Source organism: Sinocyclocheilus rhinocerous, unplaced genomic scaffold (assembly GCF_001515625.1).
Source record: "Sinocyclocheilus rhinocerous isolate Xijiao unplaced genomic scaffold, SAMN03320098_v1.1 scaffold1101, whole genome shotgun sequence".
NCBI lineage: Eukaryota > Metazoa > Chordata > Actinopteri > Cypriniformes > Cyprinidae > Sinocyclocheilus > Sinocyclocheilus rhinocerous.
Window position 1 is genome coordinate 665,282 of NW_015638359.1, and position 25,660 is coordinate 690,941.

The 25,660-nt window shown below is 37.3% G+C and overlaps 2 protein-coding genes across 2 annotated transcripts in view; one reads left to right on the plus strand and one right to left on the minus strand.

The window, feature by feature from the left end:
* Positions 1-20,312, minus strand: part of LOC107749650 (zinc finger protein neuro-d4-like) — a 52,411-nt gene extending 32,099 nt beyond the window's left edge. The window contains 2 exon segments of the mRNA XM_016564812.1: positions 4,331-4,360; positions 20,189-20,312. Of these exon segments, the coding sequence (XP_016420298.1) occupies positions 4,331-4,360; positions 20,189-20,298 (140 nt within the window). The 5' untranslated portion in view covers positions 20,299-20,312.
* Positions 20,313-21,590: 1,278 nt separating this feature from the next.
* Positions 21,591-25,660, plus strand: part of LOC107749652 (zinc finger FYVE domain-containing protein 1) — a 12,552-nt gene continuing 8,482 nt past the window's right edge. The window contains exons 1-2 of the mRNA XM_016564813.1: positions 21,591-21,807; positions 23,195-23,699. Coding sequence (XP_016420299.1) covers positions 21,691-21,807; positions 23,195-23,699 — 622 coding nt within the window. The 5' untranslated portion in view covers positions 21,591-21,690. The remainder of the gene's footprint in view (positions 21,808-23,194; positions 23,700-25,660) is intronic.

The window sequence follows — 25,660 nt, forward strand, 5'->3', positions numbered from 1 at the left end:
TGGGAACTGGAGCCCTCCTTGGGCTGGACGTGGGAACTGGAGCCCTACTTGGGCTGGACATGGGGACTGGAGCCCTACTTGGGCTGGACATGGGAACTGGAGCCCTCTCTGGGCTAGACTCTGGGACTGGAGCCCTCTCTGGGCTAAACTCGGGGACTGGAACCCTCTCTGGGCTAAACTCGGGGGACTGGAGTCCTCTCTGGGCTAGACTCGGGGACTGGAGCCCTCTCTGGGCTAAACTCGGGGACTGGAACCCTCTCTGGGCTAAACTCTGGGACTGGAACCCTCTCTGGGCTAAACTTGGGGACTGGAGCCCTCTCTGGGCTAAACTCGGGGATTGGAGCCCTCTCTGGAGCGGACTCAGGGGCTGGAGCCCACACTGGAGAGGACTCAGGGGCTGGGATGAGGGCGGAGAACAGTCTCCTTCTCCTCATCCTCCTCCTTTGGTTAGGGGTAAATGGAGCGGCAGGCGGGCTTGACTGCTGAGCGTCCGGCGGGCTTGAGAGTGCCACGGCCCAGGCGTACTCAATGAAGGAGAGATCCCTATGGGCTAGGGTGGAGAACTGAGAGGCTACATCCATAGCCGCGGGGAGAAACAAGAAAACAAAAGACTTTTCAAAAAACGGGAAACAAAATGGGGAGAAGGGGCGCCGCTTACTTTTTGTCGGTCCGGTATTCTGTCACGCTGCTGCTGCTACTGTGACAGAGCGAGGAGCGAAGGAGCGAGGAGACGTAGGGAAATTCTTGAAACAGTCTTTATTAATCCAAACCAAAGCAAAGCACACAGAGCAGAGGGGATAGACGAACAATACCGGACACTAGACATGGAAAAACACAGGGCTTAAGAACTTGGAACCAAATGAGACACACCTGGAATAAATCACATCATAAACATAGGAAACACCCGGGAACAATGAACATAATTACCATGGGAGAAACTGGGTAATGGAAAGCACGTGGGGGAGGAAAATACAAGACACTGAACACAGGACTGACAATGACTGGATTTGTGGCCCAGTTTCACATATACAACAAAATATTAATGAAATAAATGGCCACTTAAGTGTACTTAAAGAGAGTACACTTTCATGACTGTGTTTTAGAAAGTGTGCTTTGTACAGTAATAATGTCAAATGAAAAGTTTTACTTTAAAGTACATTATGTATATTTATATCATTATGTTTTAATATTTTTTTTTTTTTAGTTTACCATTTTATTGGTTTTAGTTTACCATACATAATATCAGTATATTCGACAATAAAAGTAATTATGCAATTATATAGAAAGATGTACATGAGTCCAACTTAAGTGGATGAAAAAAGCATTTTAAAGTTCAACCAATTGCATTTAATATAAATTTAAACTATAATACATTTAAATAATTGCAGTTAACATCCAATTTAGTGCCTGAAAACATTACATTCAGCTCAAATTAAGTATATTATTTATTTTACTACTCTTATTATTACTCTATTATTACTCTTTTTAAAAGTATGATGAGTGTACTTCTTTTTCATAAAGTCTCCTTCACTGCGAACACAGTTATGCAGGAAACTCTGCAATTATAGAGTTTAGCTATCATTATTTAATAGTGCAAAATGCCAAGTGACCAATCAAAATCAAGTATTTCAGAATGAGACGTGTAATAATGTTTGGCAATGCAATCAAAGTGGTATTGAATTTAGTCCAGATATTCTTTTGATTCTGCTCTAGTTTATTCAGCACTGAAGTTTTTCTGCATCTTCTCTCCCATTGTTAACACAAGGAAAGATCAAAAGTGCAGAAATAATTGGGGGATGCTTAAAAAGTCCTGACAGTACTCTCCTTAACCCTGCTCTCCCGCAGTTGCCTTTTCTTCCTTCGTTCTTTCTTTGTGCAAACCGGCTGAATAAACTCCCTGCTATGTTATAAGCTATGGTAAAAATTAGCCCTACGGAAGTATTGGTGAGTTCTGGGACACAGTCTCCGTCTCATGCGTCATCATTTGTTTCATTGTAATCAAAAGCACTGGTCTGCAGGAGTGAGAAATGAAGGAAAACTGCATTATGCAATAATGACCGCATCCCTGAAACAAGCCTGATAACAAATTGACAGAGGCTTGAGGTGATGTTGATGATGTAAGTGTAAAAGCATTGTGATTGGTGAACTCATCCATTTCTCCTTGCGGGGGCTCAAGACTAACAACTCAGTCAGGCTGAAATAAATAGCCCTCATTTCTCCAAACAAAATGGCGGCCGGAGCAAAACAACATATTTTCAACCTAATTTAGTCCATGTTTGATTTGGGGGCCACATCCTGGTCATTCGGTGCGGGCTGGAATCAATCCTCAACATGTGGGTTGAAAAATCACTAAGTGTGCAGGGGCAGTAAATTAAAGTGCATCGAATGTCATGTGCTCAGGTCCACCAGAGGGGAAATATTAAGTCCTGTGGTGAAGTACTGTGGGCTCCATTTAAACAGTCAGCGGCCAGTCTCACACAATGGACCAGGCAATATCTAAAGGTCAGCGAGTGAGTAAAAAAACTAAGTTAGGCATCTCCGTGACTATGTGAGAAATTGTTCTTCAGAGAAAGTCCTTGTCAAATGAGCTTTCAAGACTTCTGTTTTTGAGCAATTTCTGAAAGGCTTTCTGATTGGACTTTGAATGTTTCAAACAGAATACTCCATAATGGGCCTCTCCAACAGGCGAAAAGAGTTGGAGGAAAAACAGCAGTTCCCTCAAGAACTTCCTGAACTGGTGAGATAAGGTGGCTTCTCTGTATGGCACAGCTTGTTTTCATTTACCACAAGCACAATGGAAAAAGCAATCAATTAGATCGGAAATATACACGCGACATGTGGAAGAAAAAATAAATATCGTGGCCACAAATTAAGAATTTGTTCCCATAACTTATTACAGACTTACTAATTCATCCATTCATTTTAGTTAAATATATTGGTCACCCGTCTGCACCAATAGCCTTGTGGTGCTACATACAGCCGACATACAGCGCATCTACGCTCACGGCGACCTGAGTTCAATTCCCAACTCGAGGTCCTTTGCCGGTTCTGCTCCTCTCTTCACCTAATGCTTTCCTGTTTGCGCTCTACTATCCTGTCTAAATAAAGGCATAAAAGGGCCCATTAATGTAACTTTATATATATAATATATTGTCACCCAAACATTCTGTCATCATTTACTCACCCTTATGTCATTTCAAACCTGTATGACTTACTTTCTTATTTTGAAAAATGCTGGTACCAATCAGCTTTGGTTCCCATTGATTTCCATTACATTTTGGACCATACAGTGCAAGTCAATGGGAACGGAAACCATTTGGTCCCCAAAATGTTTGGTCACCACAGGTTTGAATTTACATAAGGGTGAGTAAATGATGACAGAATTTTCATTTTTTGTTGGACTATACCTTTAATTTGATTTGTTGCCAAGTTAAACTCATTAATGAATGTGGGAACAAATTCTAAATTCATGTCCACAATATCTTGATTCTATATCTTGAAAATATATCCGTGAATATGTGAACGCAAATACATGCTGCATACTCAATACTTCCACAAGGGGTGCTATAGCATGCTATTTGCAAAAATGACTTCTGTTGTCAGTTTTCTCCTTCAGATCAACTACTTTCATGGTGGAGCAACTGTTTGAAGAAAATCTTGTTGAGCAAGTTACAGTTACTTAAACTGATAAAGTGTTCCTCAATCGGTTCCTTAAGTCATGATGTCTCAATATTCCTATACTGTTAGCCTGCTTCTGCTGGTGGTTTAATGGTGCGGCCACATTAGGAAAATTTTAGCAAAATTTTGTCCATTGTTAATAGTGTAGCATTGTAGAAATCTCACAAAGAGGTCACTTTTAAACCAAGCAGCTTTGTGTTGGACAATGCTGCGAATTCGTGTGCCTTAAAATCAATGATAAAATCTACATGGGGAAATTTTTTGCCCTCACTCAAAACTCCAGATCGTGTGAATTCCTATTTAAATGACTGGATTATGACTGCAAAATTTCATCAAAGCAATGGTAAATGTGACTGCATCTGTGCTTTGGATATGATACAGTGCCTTGCGAAAGTATTCATTTTTTCACATTTTATTATGTTGCTGCCTTATGTTAAACTGCTTTAAATTACTTTTTTTCCACATCAATCTACATACCATACACCATACTGTCAATGCAAAAACAGAATTGTCACAACTTCGTAAATTTATTTAAAAAAAAACTGAAATAGGTACGTATTCATACCCTTAACTAAATATTTCGCTGAAGCACCTTTACAGTCTCAAGCTGCAAGGAGTAGGAAGATCTGTGTATTGGATTTAACAAGCATACCTGTTCTTTATGACAGTTCCACTTGATTGCCTAGAAAGAGAAGGAAAAGACAGAAACAGACATGAGCAGATGCAGACAATATCTGATTACAGGCTGTCTTACAAAATGGAAATATTTTGACTGTTTCTACTGTTTTTGCCCAAAGCAGCACTGGATCCCATTTAGAGCAAAGGAAACACAAAATTAGTTAATCAAACCTTATTACAAAATTCTGAAAACAGAATATGTTTATTATCTACTGACAAGGCTTTCGGAAGACTTTGGAACAGACACACTTGTGTTAATCGACCAAGCATGCCAATGGTGGTCATTTCAAAAAGACCGAATACCAGCTGATTAATTGGCCTGGCTGATATCTGGGACTGAAACTAGGATCTAGATACCTTGACTGTGTTTTCTGATTTGCCACATAAACAGCACGCGCAGCAGCGTGCTGCAGTTTTACAGCTGATAGGAAAAGCAGTTACAAGAATAGCAAACAGAAAACACGTCTTATTGCCTCTTTAACTACATTACTGAGAGATGCATTATTTGCAGTCATTGTATTCACGCTATATGAGAACTCCAAAAACATTAGGTATCTTTGAGGAAGGCTCACAGAATGGAGAAATGGGTGAGGTTAGCTAATATAAGAAAAATCAATAAGAGGAAGCAAAATGCCTGAAGCAACCCAACCAGAGTTTGGCTTGTGTGCGGGCAGAGCCGGCCAGGAATGGCATCCACGGGGAAAAGTGTGTATGCCAGTGTGCCATGAGCAAGCGCTCTCACTTCTTTGTGTGTAAAACTATGCTTAGAGGGAGTGAAAGGTCAGTGTGTGTGTCTGTATATGTGTGTTTATGTATGTGATTATGTGTGTGAATTCGATTTTAGCCTTCAGATAGTTGATGCTGAGTGTTATGATCTCACTTTGATCTAACTGACCAATGAGACAGCATAGCAGAAGGAAAAATGCACGTAGTTTGGTGCCCATTTCTGATTCATATAATACATTTTGTACATGATATAATGGTACTGTAATACAGTGATTTTTGAATATGTACCACGGTAGTACCATGCATTTTTTTGAACAACTCTACAGTTCAGAATGTGCAGATACTTTATTTATTGGTTAATACAGTATAAAAGATACACACATGTAGTTTTATGTTGCGCACTTTCCATCGATGTTTATTATGTTTATGCACATGATAAATTATATGATATTTTTATCCCCTTACAGAAATTTTTCTTCATTTTTACATTAATAGATTTCATACATTAATTTTGTTTTTTTAGACATTATTTAATTTCTTTTTTAAGCCAATTTCCTTGTTGGAATGAAGGACTAGGAGTGCCACTTAAAAATAAAATTAACAAATAAAATTGTTAATTGAAAAAAAATATATATAAAAAAAATAAATATATAAATAATTTAAAAATCAAACTGATATATAGACATATTTAAACAGTTTATTTAATTAAGTTTTAAATATGTAGTAAAATGTAGTAACAGTAAATATTACAAATATCAACAGTATTTTTTTCAATAAAACATTTAAATAGCATTTTGTTTCATAAAGCATTTCTTTAATTGCTAGTCAAGTTAAAAAATGTCATTAGACAATTCACACATGAAAGCAACCTATGAGGTTTTGCTATTAACAGTTAATCATGCTTATTTAATTTGAAAAATGATTTATAAATTTAGTATTTTACATGAATTAAATAATTTAATAAACTATAAACATAAAAACTATCAAATGCATTATAGAAATTTAAATATTAATATTATTACTAATATTAGACTAATATTAATATTATATACAAACTACAAATTATATATCATATTGTATGTGTAACTGAATCCAGTGAGATGTAATAATCCAGTGAGAGTCTGACAGCAGCCAGTGCTTCACACAGAGATCTGATCTGGAATGACATGAAGAAACAGAACAAACTTAATACATACACACATACATAATAGATTCCTTCTTTTTTTATATGTGGCAGTCCTTGTCCTCCATACGTGGCGACCATTGACTTGTCACCACAATGTTGGCAAAACCTGACCAACGCAGATAGAATGCAAACGATTTCTTCTCAATAATTTAAAGTAAAAGTGAGTGACTGTTACGTCGACTTGGGCCCAGACTTGAAAGCTTTGGAAGGAAATGGGTAGCGAAAAAGACACAAACGCAAAGCAACTCACCGCTGAGGTTCAATCCAATGCCCCCTCCCCCCTCCGCCTCTTTCTAGTCTGAGCACAGAGCCGTCAAGCCCCCTTCTCCATTCCATCACCTCAGTCCTGCTAGTGGAACAAGTCTGGCTTTCAGTAATAAGTTGACAGCTGTAGAAAATGGCCGCTCTCAGTTTGTTTGCTTTTTTTTTTCGCAATCTCATTATATTATACTGTGGCGGTGGCCTTGAAAGCTGTGAAACGTGTCTTGCTGGAAGACGAGAGAAAGCCAGCCATATGGAATACAGTCTGAAAGTAGGCCGAACTCTGTGAATTCCAATTTTCTCGATCAACACTGTTCCCTGCAGTTCTCTATGTAATTTAATCACAGTTCCTCATATCATAGGTGACCAGTGTTCGATTGTGAATGACCACCTCTGGATTTCTTTAATAGCAGCAAAGGAGAATTTGGACAAAACCTTTCAGGCCAGCATTAGTGACAAATGGAGCGCAGATCTAATCGGATACATCTGAGGCAATTACTCTTGTATTTTCATTACATTTGAGTTTGGTGCACAGTGTTGCTATATTGGCAGCATATATCAAAGCAAAGGCTAATGAAAGAAAGCATCCAAATTATAATCTACTTTCTTAGAGCCATTTTTAGTAGATTCTGCCCACTTAAGAGACCTTTTTTGCATCTAAAGCTTTTAAAGAGATCTGTCAACATGTAAAATGCTGCAATAAAATGTGTTCGGCATTGATAACGCATGCTTGATACGATATGAATGCATTCATGTAATAACCACTTACAATTTACACAAAAAAAGACAGGCTGACACACACACACACACACACACTAGCTAAACAAAGGAAAACAAGAACCTCAAGAGCAGGGTGCCTTTTCCCCAAACCATAAGAGAAATTAAAAAAAGATGAATGGAGAGGAGCGCATAGCTTCCAGCATCCACACTGTCACTCCTGTGCAGAGCTCAACTATGACCCTCAAAAATAGAACAACCTCCAAAATTAGCTCTTCTTCTGTAGCCTATTTAATTTAAACCAGCAAAGAGGCAGAGGGAGATGTTGTCCAAATCTGTCTGAAAACTTACTGGTGTATTCCTCATTATACTCAGTACACTACCAGAGAACTCTACAGCGCCAATTAGTCTCAATTAACAGTTGTCCTTTTGAAAAGTAACAGAGAGCTCCCTCTAGAGGCTGCACTGTGTCAGTAAAGTACCAAACTCTGGTTGAAGAGTCCAGAGGCCTCTCAAGTTATTGAATGCAAACACACACATACACACACACACACATACACACACACACACACACACACACACATGCTCGAAAAATCAACCACAATATATACATTTTAACACAACTTAGTAACAAGAAATTGTCAGTGTGTATATAGTGAAACTATCATATGCAATATTCAAATATGGATTAAAAAAGATTACATAGTATGTAACCCAGAAAAGAAGTTAAATACCATCATTTTTATACTACATATTAATATATCTTTCAAAGACACAAATGAGCTCAAAACTCCTGTATTTTGTTTATTATACAGTATTGAAGTATTTATATTACTTTTTCAACAATTGGTCAGTGATAGGTGCTTAACCTTCAGAAAATATTAATTGCAATATTGTCTAACAATTAAATAATGTAGCTACAAATAAACTCAAATTTCCCATCAATTAAAGAAACAATATTTGTTTGATAATTTTCCATAAAATCACTTGCATAAGAGGGTTGAGCTTGTCAAATGTTGTCAATTACAGTTCGTGTAAATGTTGAGAAAATGTAGAGATTATTTACGGTAGAACCTAAATTAATATTAAAGAATGTAATATTTTTTTGTAACAAGGAATAAATTATACTTTAAGTAGTGTAGACAATATTTAGTTTTTTTATTGTTAATAAAAATTAATAATCATTTTATTAATAAATTAGTCATTTTATTATAAAGAACTAAATATCAGTTTAACACATTATACTACAATTATGACATTTTTATTTGATTTTAATTGTTGAATATAGGTAAGGTGGTCGAGACGGTTGACATGGAACTAAGCTAGTTAAAGGTAGGGTAGGCGATTTCTAGAGGCTTGCAATAGCAAGCTAGCTTTGAAAGCATAAGCTCCCACCCTCCCTGCAAATCACTCTCCAAAGCCACGCCTCCTCCAAAACACATGAATGCGCACAGGCAGACCAGATGCTAACCAGCGACACAATGAGAGACGGCGTTGGTGGAGGGTTGAATGCAACGCTGTCAGATTACCTCATGTCTCATTTACCGGTGAGAAAACTTTACAGTACAAAGCGCATGATATTACAATAATAACGTCTTCCATTCTCGCTCGGTCTGCAATAGCTTAATGGAACACGCTGATGATGTATCACGTCTGCGCGAACAGGGTGTGCGAAGGTATGCAAATACATACGCTGACAGGCAGGTAGGACAGCCTATCGTAGTCCTCGGACCGAGGGATATGATTGGACGAACATTTTATGGTCTTCCACATTTTATGGCCTTCCACAGACAATATAAATACATATAAATACATTTAGACCACTTAACCTTAGTGATTGCTATCAGGATGTGAAGAGACTTTTAACCAGCATAACAAAAAATATTTTTGAACCAAATCACCTACCCTGCCTTTAAGCTAGTTCTTTCATGCTAGGTTAATTTTATGTTAGATAATAGTTTAATAGATTTGGGGCTTGAAAGCTTGTTTTTAAAGTCATAAAGTATACCATATTAATGGAATTTGTCAGATAATAGTTTAAAATCTGCTATCTTTACATAAGCTTAAACTCTGCTAACCAAAAAGGCAATGCAGCAGTACTAGATGGTAATACCATGGACTGAATGATTTCCATATTCAAACCAGCAGTCCTGGGCACTTCTAAAGAATACTATGGTACTTCTTTATAAGTGGATCTTAGTGTCACATGTGGGTGTAAAGGACTTGTAACCATGCTGAATTGCTGTGGCTGGTACCACTGATGGTGGAGGCTGACTAATATGTTGATGTGGCCCACAGTATTTCCATGAGCTTAGGACTGTTAAGAGAGGATATTGGTATGCCCATCCCCCATCCGTACTGTAGATTACACTTCGCAATAGCAACCTCCTCGAGCACCTCTCCCTTTTCGTCATCCGCCCCGCTACCCCTCCCTCTTCTTTTTCACTAGACTACCCAGTCAAATGATTTATCTCATTTCTTTCTTCATCTGCCTCTCTCCCTCTACAGATGTGCTGGTGCATTTCCTCCAGCCTGCTGAAGACTAGCTTACTGAGGACTGAAAGAACTGCAGCACATTAACAGATGCATAGTCAAAACTCAGCCCTGCATTAGCAGAGGCCAAATGTTACATAAACATTTATGAATCTCATCGACTTAAAAGAAAGTGCATGTTGATTATGTTGGACAGTGGATAGCCAGTATTCTAAGAATAAGAGCATGTTTACACAACAGCGATTTTACTAAAAACAGAAAAGTTTTTCCTTTGCAATTTTGAAAAGTTTCGCATACAGACGACACCATTGTCAAAACGATCCCCATTTACACAGAACCGTGAAAACGACTAAAGACACTGTAGTATGTATGCCAGGCCAGTAGTTGGCGATGTCACTTGCGCACATACACATAGACTGAGCACTTAATATGCATGTGCATGACTTCACCGTTTTCCGTATGCGTTTTTGTAGTTTACATGGAGACGTTAAGGGTATCGTTTTCAAAAACATACATCCTGAAACACGTTTTCAAAAGTTTGCGTTTTCAGGCCCCCAAAACACCATTGTTGTGTAAATGAACAGCCAAAATGCATAAAAACATTTCCAGTTTTACTTGAAAATGGTGTCGTGTAAACGCCCCCTTAACATGCAAGTAAAAAATGGTCTCAGAACAATAAGAAAGGAATAGTAATATCAGTATAAACTGAACTTGTCATGTCTGTTGTGCAATCTGTTCTGTCATGGATTGTCTTCCGTAAAAAGGTTTAGAGCATTACATGTAACCATTCAGCTGATGGAAATGCTAATTATCGTTAAAATTTCGCAAGTGCCGACACATTCTTTTTTCGTTTAACTTTAGCACGTAAATTCTGTATCATTACTTCAGATGTTGCAAAAAACAAGCTTGCTTCATAGGAGATGCTTCCGTGTTCCAATATTACTCCAAGTCGGAATTAAATAAAAATACACCTAATTAATGGAAATGCAGTGTATACAAACTTGCTTTAATTAAAAAAAATCTTTTACATAGCATTTATCAACCAGGGCTGCATTTCTCAAACGCAATGTGAGATGAGTTGATCGTAAAGACCATTGGTGGCAATGGATCTACGATCTACTTAGGCATATGATGCTTTTGGGAAACGCAGCCCAGATCTCTGAAAACAACTATTTTATGAGCTGGCGATTTCATATGATGCAATTTGTATGGAAACATACGATTTTTAGGGAAAAACGTAAGCATAAAGGTCTCTAACCCCTGAATCTAAGTCAGCAGGGTGTGAGCTGTGATCATACAAACAAATTAAATCATACAAATATGAATTAGCCACCAATTCGCCAAAATGTACAATAGTTATGTATAGACATTGTTTTAGCATTTAAATCTTTCAAACACCAACATCTCAAAATCCAGTCAACAACTGATGAATGGAACAAAGTTCCCGTCCTATGTTTGTTTGTTTTTTTTGCTTTTCCGATAATCAGTTATACTTGAATGTATGTCACAATACGAAATCTCTCACTGTTTCTGTTTCAATGCAACTTTAAAGCACTGTTTTTCAGTAATGTTCAAGGATGCATTAAATCTATTTATATTTTATACAGCTGCCAAAAAGAGAAGACACTCTTTTAAAATTAAGCAAGTATATTATTTCTCCAGAGATGGAGATGGACAATAAAGATGCATTTTTCTTGACTAAAAAGTGTTTCCAAACTTGTTTTTCTCCAGTGATGGAGAAATAATACTTAGGAGGAGAAAATGACATTTATTAGACAACAAGCTGCGCATGACATACAAAGCACTAATTGTTTGCTTCACGTTAAAAAGTCACCAAGTGCTGCAAAATGTTGGTATATAGGTACGTTCATTAAAGATACCAGCTTAAATGAATTTTTCACAATTCATATGAATTGTAAGTCTATGGTGTTACCCTCAACCACTATCAGTGGAGAATTCATCCTAGTTCACCAAGCACAAAGCCAAGGATGCACAAAGCAGCATGTAATTAGTTCCATATTCATCAGTATCACCTTGGAGAGGAGTTTCAGTTTTAAAAAGTGTCAAAACATCTCATTTGTATGCAGAACCAAATGAGCTATTTGAAACGTACTCGCCAAAAGTGTTAATACTGAACATGCTCAATGAATTTTCAGAGATTGTCTGCTAAAGACACCTGCGTTCACCGTGGACCTCGATGCTTGCAAACACCCTCGTTCAAATGGAATACCCAGGATCCTTCATTGCAGTAGAGAACCATATATCCTCAGAGGCATTTGTCTGCTATATTGAATTGCCCTGCTGTGTTTGCTGGCACAGGCTATGTGTTCACATAAATCGTTGCCTGTGGTGTAACATGGACCTGATGTCCTGCCGCATGTAACACTGCTTGAAAAGACTGCAGGACTGACAGGGATGCTTACAGGTGCACTTGTACGGTTATTTTAGTTGGGCAAAATCCCAATGCTTATTATTCTTTATATTATATATCACATTCGCACTGCATAAAATACATATTTGGGGACCTATCACCTCATTTGTGAGCATTCACACACTGTATACTCTGGAAATTGCCCTCCACCTTGCACTACTTGCGTTATGCTCTCCACAGATCACATTTAAGCCTTTATGTTCCCCTCTTGGACAATTTATAGTTTCCTTTAAACGAGTATTCCTAAGGATCTCCAGTGAAAATATCTAGTGGGACAGTTTGTCTTGTAGAGAGATGAATATTTCGACCCTCTGCACTTTAATAGTATCTGAAATCTGGAGAGAGGATCTATCCACCTAATAACGGAGAAAGAAGAACAGCTATAAATCTCCTCTGATGGACCCACATTTAGCAGTGGACCATGCCATGGACTGCTCTTCTGCTCCAAATGCATGTTCTGATTCATTCTGACACACACACTAGCGCTCAGCACAAAGTACACACAGTCTTACGAGGCCGAAGATGCCCATGAACATGCAAGCTCTAGATACTAAGAGTGAACAACGCACAAAAAATGCAGTGGACATTTGATGTTGACACCTTGATGGATGCAGATGTCCACCTTCCAATTCAAAAGGAGTGAGGGATATTTTTTGTTTGGATATAGAACACTATAATACTATATTCTGCTAAAGGCAGTACTAGGCACAATCATTATTTGTTTAAAGCGCTGCCCTATAGGCGATCTCATTTCAGGCCAGCCTCTGATTGCGTTATGCCATAAAACCCTGCAGACCACCAGTTCAACATATCAGTGAGATCGAAAAAACAAAGTCCTTCTCAATCAAGCAATGCTTTTGTAAGAAGAAGATACCTCAAACAGCGTGGCTTTGTTGAGGAGAGGTGTGATATTACTTTTCAAAGTCATAGGACTTACAATTTTCACCTGGCAGATGATAAATTGGGTGAAAAAAAATCCCATAGACTTACACTGATAGAAGGACACAAACCATACCTAAGGTCCAGAATAGGGATTCTCATATTGACCATTTAACCGTTAACCGAAAGTAAGAAAAGTATGCTGCATGGTAAAAAAAAAAAAATCCTATACATATTTGTTGACTCATGGGCGCATGTCGACACGTGCAACGTACCTACAGACATATTTCGATGAGCAAGCACCTGCTTCACCTTCATTTAGTTAACTGATTTAGTATACGAAACACAATGGCGAGTGGCAATATTGGATAAATGAGTGAATGTATTCAATTTCTGATTCTGGATTATACGCTCCCCTTATAATCACTGGAAAGCTGTCACTCATCTTACTGTAGTTCATCACAATCTCACAAAGTTAACGGAGTAATCAAAGAACCTTACACTGCACAATTAATCTCTTATTTACATCATGTCTACACTTTCTTTGTTGTAATGAGAGAATTCGCGAACGTGTAGAACTCAGCAGCACTGAACAGAACACCAGAGTTTTGAGTGGTGAGAGGATTGTAATTTATCCACCTCTGATTGGCCACTGCATTCATGAAATCAACAGATATGATTGGCTACATATGACCAGCTGATGAAAAGTCCCGAACTGCAGATTGATGGGATTTTAGTGATGGCATGATGGTGTTATTTGCTGCGGGTTTAACAGTTAACAGGCAGCGCTCCTGTCGACACGTTACTTTAAAAAACAAACAAAAAAAAACAGACACGTTGTGCACTGAGGTAGACCTGCTATTTATTTTTATGTCTGACGGAAAAAACAAGACTATGCCAGTAAGCGTATAGAAGGATTTAGTGTGTGTTTTTGTTTTGTCTTAATCTTAATTTGTTAATTTCTTAATTATTTAAGTGATATGTATTTAGTGTAGGCCTATTTATTTATTCTTTTTTATATATAATATTTTATTCAGTTTTTCTCTGTTCTCAGAAGCGCTGCAGGTGCGTGATAGTTTGAGGATGTGTGAATCCAGGTTTTTTTGTTGCTCTGTTGCTTTGTATGCTGCTGTTTGCATGTTAAAATAAACCTGTGAAAAATATTTGTTTGTATGTTTAATATATCACAGATACTTGTCCATTCTATTTTTAGTTAATACGAATTTATTATTCTAATTTTATCAGTTATTGGTTAATGTTCGGATAACAAGCAGCAGTTGTCAGTCAGGAAAATTCACCGAAAATGAGCATCCCTAGTCCAGACTCCAGAATATTATAGAGGTTTGAGGGTGTGCATTTCTGACTTGAGCTTGTAAGCAACCAATAAGAACACCCTAGCAAAGAGTGGTGGGAATAAGTGATATATTAATATAAGTGATATATTAATATATGGGTCTAATGAATCAAACACTGGTTTAATGAAAAAAATAATAATATTTTTACTGTACACAGCATTTACCAGCTAGATCTCATGAGAAAATGTAACTATTTTACAATATAGCGTATATAAATGTATATCATGTGGTTTGTATGCAAGCAGGGTTGGGAGTTACAGTTACAAATTACTTCATTAAAAATGTATTTAGTAACGTAATCCAAGTACCACAATATTAAAGTAATGTAATCTGACTACTTTTGGATTCCTTTTAGTTACAAATGTAAATAAAGTCAAAAAAGCAATATTTAAGTACTTTTATTTAACTATGACTTTAAAGTTAAAACTAATAAAAACTATAAAAACTATTTAAAACTATTAAAAATCGTGTCTTGTTTCATCATAGTTATTACAGCCCGTATATATACTGTATATCTATTTATATAAAAGGCTATGCAGACATCTAGTGGCTATTCAGTTTAGTATTACAGTTTTATTTTTCTTTTTTTTTTCTTTAACATGTACAAGTAAAAATAAATATAGTTTATACACAATATTAAAAAATGTACACCATATTAGTCTATTTTAAAATAAGCCTACATGTCGAAATGCATGTGAAATGCTATGATCTTTCTTTATTTCACTGACTGATCCGGGGTGTGGGGACTCTCGTGTTCATTTCTTTTTTCTAGCTCATTTTCCGCTAGAAAACTTACACACAACTGCAGTCATGCACACCATGGAATTTTAAATCACTAACAAACACTACATTTTAGCTAACATAATGATTTCCATGCTAGTCGTACCTGCACATGTTCAAGTTGGTTGAGTAGGCTTTGTTAAAGCAAGAGTCTTCATGCATATTTCCTTTATCCTCTTTGAAAACAAAATAACTGTGAAATTTTTAGACATGGAAACGTTTTTCCCAGCAGCGTCTCATCCCGCGTTTGAGGAGAATAATTGTAGACGGGTGTTATTTACGCACGCACCAGCAGGTGGCTCACGTGAGTCAACATGTGTAAACAGAACGTCTCAGGTTACGCATGCCCGTGACGTCTCGCCCATCCATTGGACTGATTACACACGTGGTTCCCAAAGCGTCCTCCGACGCAGCTCGAGTTCAGGAATGAAGCATGAAGCATGATGCATGATGAACCAGCACTAAATAAAGCGTTGTCAAAATACTAATTTATTTCATTTTAAATTAAACAAATGTAATCCTGATAGTATTCCCACTTTTTACAAAATGTAACTGTAATCTGAATACTTTGTTTTGTGATCTAACTGTAACAGATTACAGTAACTAGATTTTTGTATCCTGATTATGTAACGCCGTTACATGTATTCCGTTACTCCCCAACCCTGTATGCAAACATATACTCTAAAAAATGCTGGGTTCAGCCTGTAACCCAAAAATAACCCAACATGTGTTCTGTCCAAGATTTACCTAGCGCTGGGTTGCAAAAGAACCCAGAAATAATTGCTTTTAACCCAACATTTTTTTAGAGTGTGCGATTATTAGAAAAAAAGTATGCATGAAAGTCTCAACCTATCCCCCAAAATCAGTTGGGTGTAAGCTTTTCTTCAAAAAGATATCATACGAATTTATCTGAATTAGCCAGCGATTTGCCAAAACATAAAATAGTTGTGAATTGTCATGTTTTCAATATTAATTCCGAGTAAATATTTACATATAGTGTTTTAAATATTTACTCAGAATTCACAAAAAATGATTCATATGGAAACATGATTTTCAGGGGAAAAAAAACATGAATGTCCCACACTAACCCATTTAACCGCCAGTACGACACAAGCAAGCAAGCAGAAGAAACATACAAATGAGATCATATGTAAATAGTTACGAATGCCATGAGAGTTTGCTGGCATTTACTCAAAATTCACAAAAAAAACAAAAAAGTAAAACATAAACAGTTTACTATCGATTGATGCATCTGTTGATTGAATTTGCAACTGACAAAAAGCAAGATAAACACTTTTGTTAACTGGCGACATCGATAATATCAATGGCGATAATTTCAACATTGCCAAATATTGGCCTGTTAATCAATGGTATATCTCACAATCTGGGCCACATTATATAGGCTAATAATAATATTGTGATTTTTTTAAATGTATTTTATGGTTATCCAAAATTGTTGTATATTGAGTTTGGATTCTAAATTAATAAAAAATAAATAAATAAAATAAGCAAGACTTCTTGTATACTTAATACAATAAAATCGTATGTTTATGTGTGCAAGCCTCTGCTGTTTTTTTTTTTGCTATAGGGCAGTATAGACAAACAAGAAGCAAAAGTGCTAGAGAAAGGGGATGGGATTGGGAAAGGTCCTCAAGTCAGGACCCAAACTCGGGTTGCCCAAAATTCTATATTCTGGAGTGCTGCCCACGTGGCTATCGGCATCAACAATTATTTCCGTTTTTGAGCTTACACACCAAAGGATTCTCTATTTACAAATTTAGGTGCAAACATCTCCCGGCTTCTTGCTGGTCTTTAAAAAATGTATTATAAAAATACAAAATAATGATTCATGGTGTATCAATATAGTATCATGACTTAAAAAACATGTTTTCTTGTGAAATTTCATGAGAATTCTCATGTCCAGACATTTTTGCATGGCCAAAGCTTCTATTCTCCAAACTACTTTACTCAGATGTTCACACTGACGAGACTGAGTCATCAGGAAGCGACACCCTCCCTCGGTCTTCTTCAGTCCACATCTGATGATCTTCCCACAAGGTGTCTCACCTCCCGAAAAAGAGTGAAAGTGAGGACACCACGCTTCTCTAACCTTCTAAACAACTTCTAAGTTCAAGTGCAACACCACAGAACACTACATATAGACTATAGATGCTAGCAGCGCACTATAAGATGCCTGCGCAACAGTGTGATGACTGACAGTGAGTTAGGTAGCTTTGGAGAAATAGGTCATAGAGCTAAAAATACCTATCTGTGTCTCTCTCTCTCCTCTTGAAGACAAAGAGAGTCTCTCTGGGAAAAAAAAGTGAGTGAGTGAGTGAAATGAAGAGAACAGCCCACCAGTCTCAGAAGAAGAGAAATGCCTTTATAGAATTGTGGCCGCTTATGCAAACAAACATTAAAAAGGGCCTGAGTATAGAGATGGGGAGGAAGGGTCTAGAACCGGTGACAGTCTTCGGCTTAAGAGCGACAGAGTGAAGAATTATAGAGATCTCATTTTTCTCCGATCAGCGAGGCAAAGCGGAATAACTATCCAAGAAGTCTGCATTCCGAATCTCGGAATACTGTCCGAGAGGACAGTAAGTGCACCTGAGTAATAACTAGAGAGATGTGAGGACCAGTGGAGGAAGAGAGACTGAACAAAGAGAAATACGCAGCGAGAACAGTGGGAAACTAATCCAAAGATTCCCAATGAAATGCCATCATTTTGGTGAAGGCATGCCAGTTAGCAGATAATCAGCAATCAAGGCAGGCATAATTTAATCACCATCTCTTAAAAATGAGTGATTTATAAAAGCCAGTAATGTAAATTAGATTGGCTCCTCAACTGATATCTCCTCATGGCTCCAGAAGTACTGCACTTTAACTGGGTTCTTTGAAGAGGGTTATTGAAGAGCGTAACATCACAGTAATTCAGACGCTGATTGCAGCCCCTCTTTCTGTTCATTCACGTTCCTCATGCAAATATCTCAAATGCACAGAGAAGCACACCTGACCTCGAATATGACTAAAAACATCCATCCACAGTCAACAACAAAGTTCACCGCTCAGGGAAATTGATCGAACCAAAGAGAACCCAGTAAGATACTGCAGGAGTTGTCATGTATAAGTTACTTACATGAGTCTCTGAGTCAAAACTGTTTACATTATTTACAAAATCCACAGCAGTTTTATTCCTTTACAGAAAAGTATTAGATAGTGCTACTAAGTTTAATCAATCACTGAATGGCTACAATATTAATTTACAATCGTATTTACAACACTTTAAAACTAGGTCCCATTAGTTAATGCAGTAACTAACATTAACCAACAGTGAGTAATAATACATTTATTACAGTATTTATTTATCTGAGTCTAGCTCTTACTCTCCCGGCACTGGTTTCGTCAATGGCTTCCATTCAGAAAGATCATGTGAGGCACATACTACATAGGATAGGGCGTAAGCTATATTTGCTGCACATTTTTACTAAATATTTGACTGAATTCAAATTATGTCAAAGCTGTTCGTTTAAATTTGAGTAAGCTGTATTGCAGCGCAATAGTAACCAACTGCCGAATGTTATTTGACCAATATTACTCTCGTTTGTTGTTTTTTTTAAACATTGTAAGTTATTCAAATGCTATAATTTGTCATAAGGTAAGAGTTCCTTACCTCATAAAACCTTGCATCCTGTCTGACTCTGAACTTCCATTCACAAAGCTGAAATAATATGAATAATAATTAATAATTTATGTAGTAGAGTGTTTGGCAGCAGTGCCCAGTGTAGTCACAGATTAGACAATCAAGTTGGTAACCTTTGTTATTTAAGTTTAAAATGTAGACAAATAACATTCCACAAGCTCTGCAATTTGGCCTGGTTGTGGTTTTAGTTGTTGTTGTTTTATTCTCTCCAAATGTAACTAATACACTAAATAAAACGTCCCAGAAACGCATTTTCGGTTTGTTTAGTTTTTGTTAAAGTATAATTTTACATATGCCTAAATATATATAATTTTTTAGTTTGGTTTGGAGAACGTTTTTTTAAACCGCTCTACAAGGATGTTACCAGCAACTGCAACCAAAATACAACGTTGTGGAGACGTTTCAAGCTTGCTGGGTCCAGGTGGCCAGTCGTGGAAGTTAGCCTACTGGAGAGAGATGCAACCTCCCGGGTTAAAACCCGGCACAAGTGCAATGTCCTCTTCATCAGATGTAAAAGCTACACTCACATATTCATGCCAAACACAAACACGTCTCCCCATTCGGAAGGTCTCCGTCTCTAGCAGACGAATGTAAAGCAATTCTTGGCACTGAGCCCGTGTGGCGTCTGCGTGCCGAACGCCGAAAAAAATGTGTGCACAAAGGAATCTAAAGGAAACTTCACAGAATGTGCACTGCTGCAACGGCGCATAAGAGATATCATAAGAGATGTTTGAACATGTATTTGCTTCAGAAATAACATAAAGAATGAATTTCCACGATGCATGTCATTTGTACAAACGAATGTAGCTATGTGATCAGCGCGTGCAATGTAACCACTGAAAAATTGTAACATTTTCCAGCTCTGTCAGTTTTGCATCTAAATCCTCTGACAGACAGTATGCCAGTTCATTTTGTTTGACATCATATTATGCAAAAGCAAAAAGGTTCAAGTATCATCTTTTATCTTAAACTCTCCCGATTCCAATACCAACAACTGTAAGTTCTCCGTGATCAATACTGACCAGGGACGCCGGGTCAACATTCTCAACATTCCTCCATATCACTGTGCATATGCAGAAATGACACCCGAGACACTGCACTTTATAACATGCCATATTTGCCCAGATGACAAAATGTCGCCGCATGCAGTATGATTTATTGCATTTCAACATGCATTCGTAGTTTAAACCTCGCCGGCATTTTATACTTTTAAAGATGTTTGTATATTTGTGAATTAGAACGAACGCTGTTTGTTGCATGACATATATTCCATAAAACATGAAAATATAAATATTTTTACTTACGATTTCAGAGGATTTTGGACCACTGTGGCCATTTTGATATAGAATGATACAATGTAAGACTGCAGATCCCCGGTATTGTACATGTAATATAGCAGCAATTTCAATTTCATTCATTCTCTGGGGCTGCGGCTGGATCGGCCAGCCAATAGGAGCACGACTGGCTGACGGTCAGTGCGGGGAAATGTAGTTTTTATCCCTTGATGGCTTCTGGAGTCAGAGGCGCGTGTACTACAAATAGCACAATGCACTGCGGTTAACTGTATACTAGTCCCGCCTTGATTTTGTTTGGGCAAGCCAAAACATCTACTGTAAATTCAAGGTTGGATTGCTGGACTGTCTGTCAGTATTTTTGCTCTCATGTTGGTATAGTTTCTTTAATTCCTAGAGAATTGGAAATATTTTTAGAGAGTGATGGGCAGCTATGAAGAGCTATGAAGTCAATATTTCTTTTCTTAGTATGCATATTATATCTATTAGAGATAATCCGAGCATATTTCGGTAGGCAGTGATCAAAATTATTATTGCATAGCTTTATTCTCTTATATATATTTGCGCTGTATGTGTATTTCCATCGTCTTCTGTTGTGTTTATACTGAGCTAATAATATTTTTCATCTTCTAAATCTAACCCTCAAACCAAATTTTCAGCATTTTTATATTTTCATTAAGACGTTATTTTCTATTTCTTATAAAACATTTTTTCTACAGCCTGGCCTTAAAACATGCTAAACACGTGTAATATTAGTAGACAATAGCAACAAAGTAATTCTCCCATGTGCTTTTATTCTGCTTATGCAATGAGAAACATGTAGATCTAAATATTGTCAATATTGTCAAATATCAGCCAGACTGACCTCTAATAGAAATGGGATGACTATAAAGGGCTCTTCAGTCCAGTTAACTGCAATGGCGCCACTTTGAAGGCATTCTGTGACATGTGATATTTATAGATCCCTGCTAACAAATATTTAATGAACCTTAGCAAGCTCTATGGAATGACTCTGAACCTAAATGTCCTGTTAATGCCGAATTGGTGCATTTTAGGGGATTTTAGAGTTGAGCAAATCTTCAATTTAAGATATTGCACTGCAATACATTCTAAAACTAAAATTAAACATCAGTTATATTCTGTTTGCACCTGCCAACAAAGTTTTTACCAATTTTGCAAAACTTTGATTTCCTAATCATACAATAATGAGCTCATGTGAGAGCTTTGTATCACGGAGACTTGTTTTTATTGATCTGGATACTACAGGATAAACTTCTGCATTTTGCACACAGACTGCTGAAAGAATAGCCACATAATAGCCACTAGAGGGCGTCAAAATGCTCAATAATCCACAATGAAAGCGGCTGATAGAGCAGCAACAGCGCCCTCTTGAGTTCAGCTAGAAAACCAAGCAACGCCTGCAGAACAGTAGTAGCAGGTAACTTTAGTAGTCCTGGGACAGCTGTAGTCCAATTAACTAGCTTTCCAGAGAGTTGTGATGGTGTGAAATCACGATGTCTGAAATGCTGCTGAAAGATATGGAAGAGATTTCTCTCGGGCCTGTTAAAATAGACGAGCAGAAAGAAAATGGACGGAGTTTTCTCCTGGTGGACGAAAACGAAAGCTTGCAGGTTTGTTTTTGTTAGCTTCTGTGTTAGCGATCGAGCTATTAGGTAAACAACACATGTTTTGTCTTAGTTGTTTTGATAGGTGTTTGGCAATTCAACAGCATGCTGGTAACTAATTATAGTGTGTGTAAAATAAATAATATACAGATAAACCAAGCCTGAACTGATAGTATTAGTGAATCACACGGAAGAGCTGTCTTTTGACAACATTTTTTGATCACTGACATGTGATCTTTAGCCATTGATCATCATAGATTATATCAAGGGCTTGTGTAGTTCGGGTCTTTTTTTTGTCACGTACATTCATGATCTCAGGTCTGTGTGCTTTAGCAGGGCCATGTGCTACAGCAGATGATGCATCTGTCAACACAGTCTGTCCTAGTGTGATTTACAGACATTAAAAGATCTCAGTACTGTATGCTGCTGTTATGTCATGGCTCTAACATGTTATTCTGATGTACTTTAGTAATACCATGGTATTCAAATATAGCAGTCATTCCATGTTATCTATTAGCTGGACACCCTTAATAGAGAGTCAACAGTGACAGTGTCGTTTTGGAGAGTTTATAGTGTTTTCAGGAACCAGCCTGAAAGTGATCAGTTGCTGTCACTGTGATAGATTGTTACTGTAAATTAAGCTTCTTTATGCACTTAGTCTTTTGTTGTTTCAAACCCGTATGACTTTATTTCTTCAGTGGCACACAAAGGCAGGGTGACTCATTCGTCATTCATGATAACATAATTGTCATTTTTGGGTGATCGGTCCCTTTAAGATGCTTACAAATGGCGATAGACAGACAATCAGACAGACCGGTGGGAGAGAAACCATTAACACAGAATTCTGCAAACTCATTCTGAATTTACATCGGAATTTACATACAAATTCGAGTCTCATAGAATTGCTACGTTCGAAGCTAAGAACTGGACCCCTCCGTATTATGTGTGTGTGTAGGTATGTAGACATTTAAGTGATCTTCTGATAAACACTGTGATCTCCAGCTGTTAACAAATTTTTGTTATATTGGTCTAATTGGTTACATTGTCTAAGTCATGTGATGACATATTGTTCTATTTTTTGCATATATTCCAAGCTTTGGCAATATTGAATTGCATTTAAATTAATTGGTAGACAGACATACAGACATACTGATTGATTGGCAGATAGATGGATAGATGGATGGATGGATGGACAGACAGTCAGATAGATAGAAAGACAGACAGATTTTTAGATAGATGGATAGATAAACACATCAATAGATTGATGGATAGATAGATAAACACATCAATAGATTGATGGATAGATAAATAGACAGATATAGATAGACAGTCATCTAGATAGTGTGACAATTTCTGTAAACTTCATCTCCCTTGTACACTTTCTCTCTTCCAGGTGAAGAACGAAGCTCAGTTTTTGCAAAAGTTGGGCTGCAGCGCCGCGCAAGGAGTCAAAGTGCTTTCCATCTTTGGCAACACGGGCGACGGCAAGTCTCACACTCTCAATCACGTGCTTTTCGATGGCGAGGAGGTATTCGCCACGTCTCCTTCTCCATCCTCATGCACGGTGGGCGTATGGGCCGCTTACGAGCCACTCCTGAACCTGATCGTGCTGGACACGGAGGGCCTGCTCGGTGCCGCCAGTCAGCAGAACCGCCGGATGCGTCTGCTGCTGAAGGTTCTGGCCGTATCAGACGTGGCCATCTACCGCACGCGGGCCGAGAGGCTGCACAACGACATGTTCCAGTTCCTCGGCAGCGCGTCGGCCGCTTACCTGAAGCACTTCACGCCTGAACTCCGCGCTCTGTCTAGCCGCTGCGGGCTGGACGTGCCGCTCTCCAGCCTGGGACCTGCTGTTATAGTTTTCCAGGAGACTTTTCGCACTCAGCTGTTAGGCCAGGGTAAGTCAGAGCAAGCAGACTTTCACTGTTTACAAGGCCTGCAGTGTTTATCAAAATGAATACACCATTTTTCTGATACATGTTGTTGCCAAAGGCTGTTGTATGACTAGCCTGGGGCAAAGGGATTGCTGTTTAAACTTGGGTCTGCACACCCTCATGGGGCCTAAACACATAGCCAGGGGGGTCTTTGAAAAAGTCCTGAATTTCAGACTAGTGGAGAATCCCACAGGAAAAATGCAAGTTGTCAGTCAAACCAGGCTTTATTTCAAGCTCAATTGTTTCATCATACCTTCTTTTATTTCTGTCTGCTTAGTGATGAGAATTTCAATTTTTTCATTGTCTCTCTGTAGTCAAATGACAAAACTTTAGAGAGATTTAATTGGAGTCTGTAATACATGGGCTATTAACACAATGATAATTTTTATCTGTTATTTTAATCAAAAATACATAAAAAAAAATGTAATGCATACAAACAAAGACTTAAATGCAAGATGAGCATGCTTTTAATTTTTGAATTAAAATTTCGTTTGAGCTGTCCTGATGTAATAATGAGAAAAATTCCTATTTAAAATAATGACATTCAAAATAAAACTTTCAATTGTTTGACATAATGTTTTATCATTATTTTTTAGGAAAAAAAAATATTTTACTACTTCACTGCTTTAATAAATAATTTGAAAAAAAGTCATGTGATGCATTCAACTTGACAGAAAAGAAAATATATATTTAAAAAAATAAAAATAAAAATAAAATAAACAGGAATTATATCTTAAGACCCCTGCAGACCTTCATGACTGTGTGAAGGTAAAAAATAATAAAACTAAAAAAAAATTTATACAAAAAATACTGTTAAATATTTTAAAACTTTTAACAAATAAATTGTGCACTCACGTGTATTCAAAGTGTATTCAAAATGTTTTTACTGTTTACTTATTGGTTAGAAGTTACATATTTAAGTTTCGTAATTAAACGTTCAATTTTCTTGAATATGGTATAAACATTTTTAAAATCTTATGAAACCAAGATGAATGCAAAGAGATAAAGATAATAAAATATACTAAAAATGTTTTAGTAGGACACATTTCAAAGAAATAAAAATCTTTTTTTAAATCATTTGTTCAAAAGAAAATCAAAACAATGGAGGTAGCTTAACGGTTAAGCAACTAGTTATCTAACACAGATTGCAGGAAAATCCCAAGGCAGGAGTGTAACCAAGATCACAATACTGCTCTATTATAATGATGCCCTTGAGTAAACCCCAGGTTTTAAGCATACTGTAAATCATGGCACATGAAAAGTATTGTATAAATCACACAAAAAAGCTTTAAAGAGCAGGTCATATGGGTTTTTGAAAAATATCTCTGTTGCAGTTTATAACGTAGCTATCCTTAAATGAAAACAATCTGCAAAGTTGTTCATCAAAAAAGTGCATGATAAATAAAGATATTTTCTCTCAAAAGAGAGAGTCGATTCTGAATCGCCTTAACGTGTCGTCATATTTTCGAATCTTTTGCCTGTTACCGGTTTACGTCACTGGGTAGCACATTTGCATAATCCCCACCTGCCCGCGAGTTTGACCTGCCCTCAAACACTTCCGCTAGTTAGTGTGTTTACATCATGTTGAGAAGACGCTGTGTTCAAGGAGACCACAGAAACACAATTCGAACCTTTTGTAGTGTGCATGTCATTTTACCAAGGACTGCTTCTCTAATCTTGGCTTTTATCTTCGTTGGCTTCTAATCTTCTTAATTTGGACTAACAAGCTCTCCGAACCACAACCTGTAAGTACAATTGATACGTTATGTGTACATTTTCAATTGAGTGCTCAAAATATCAAGTTTTTGTGCTAATATGTGATGTACACCTAGTGCAGCTTTAGGTTTCCAGGTAAAGCACAATATTACTGTCTTACTGAAGTAGTTCTGATAATTCGCTGTGAACCCACTATTTCCTAAGAATGT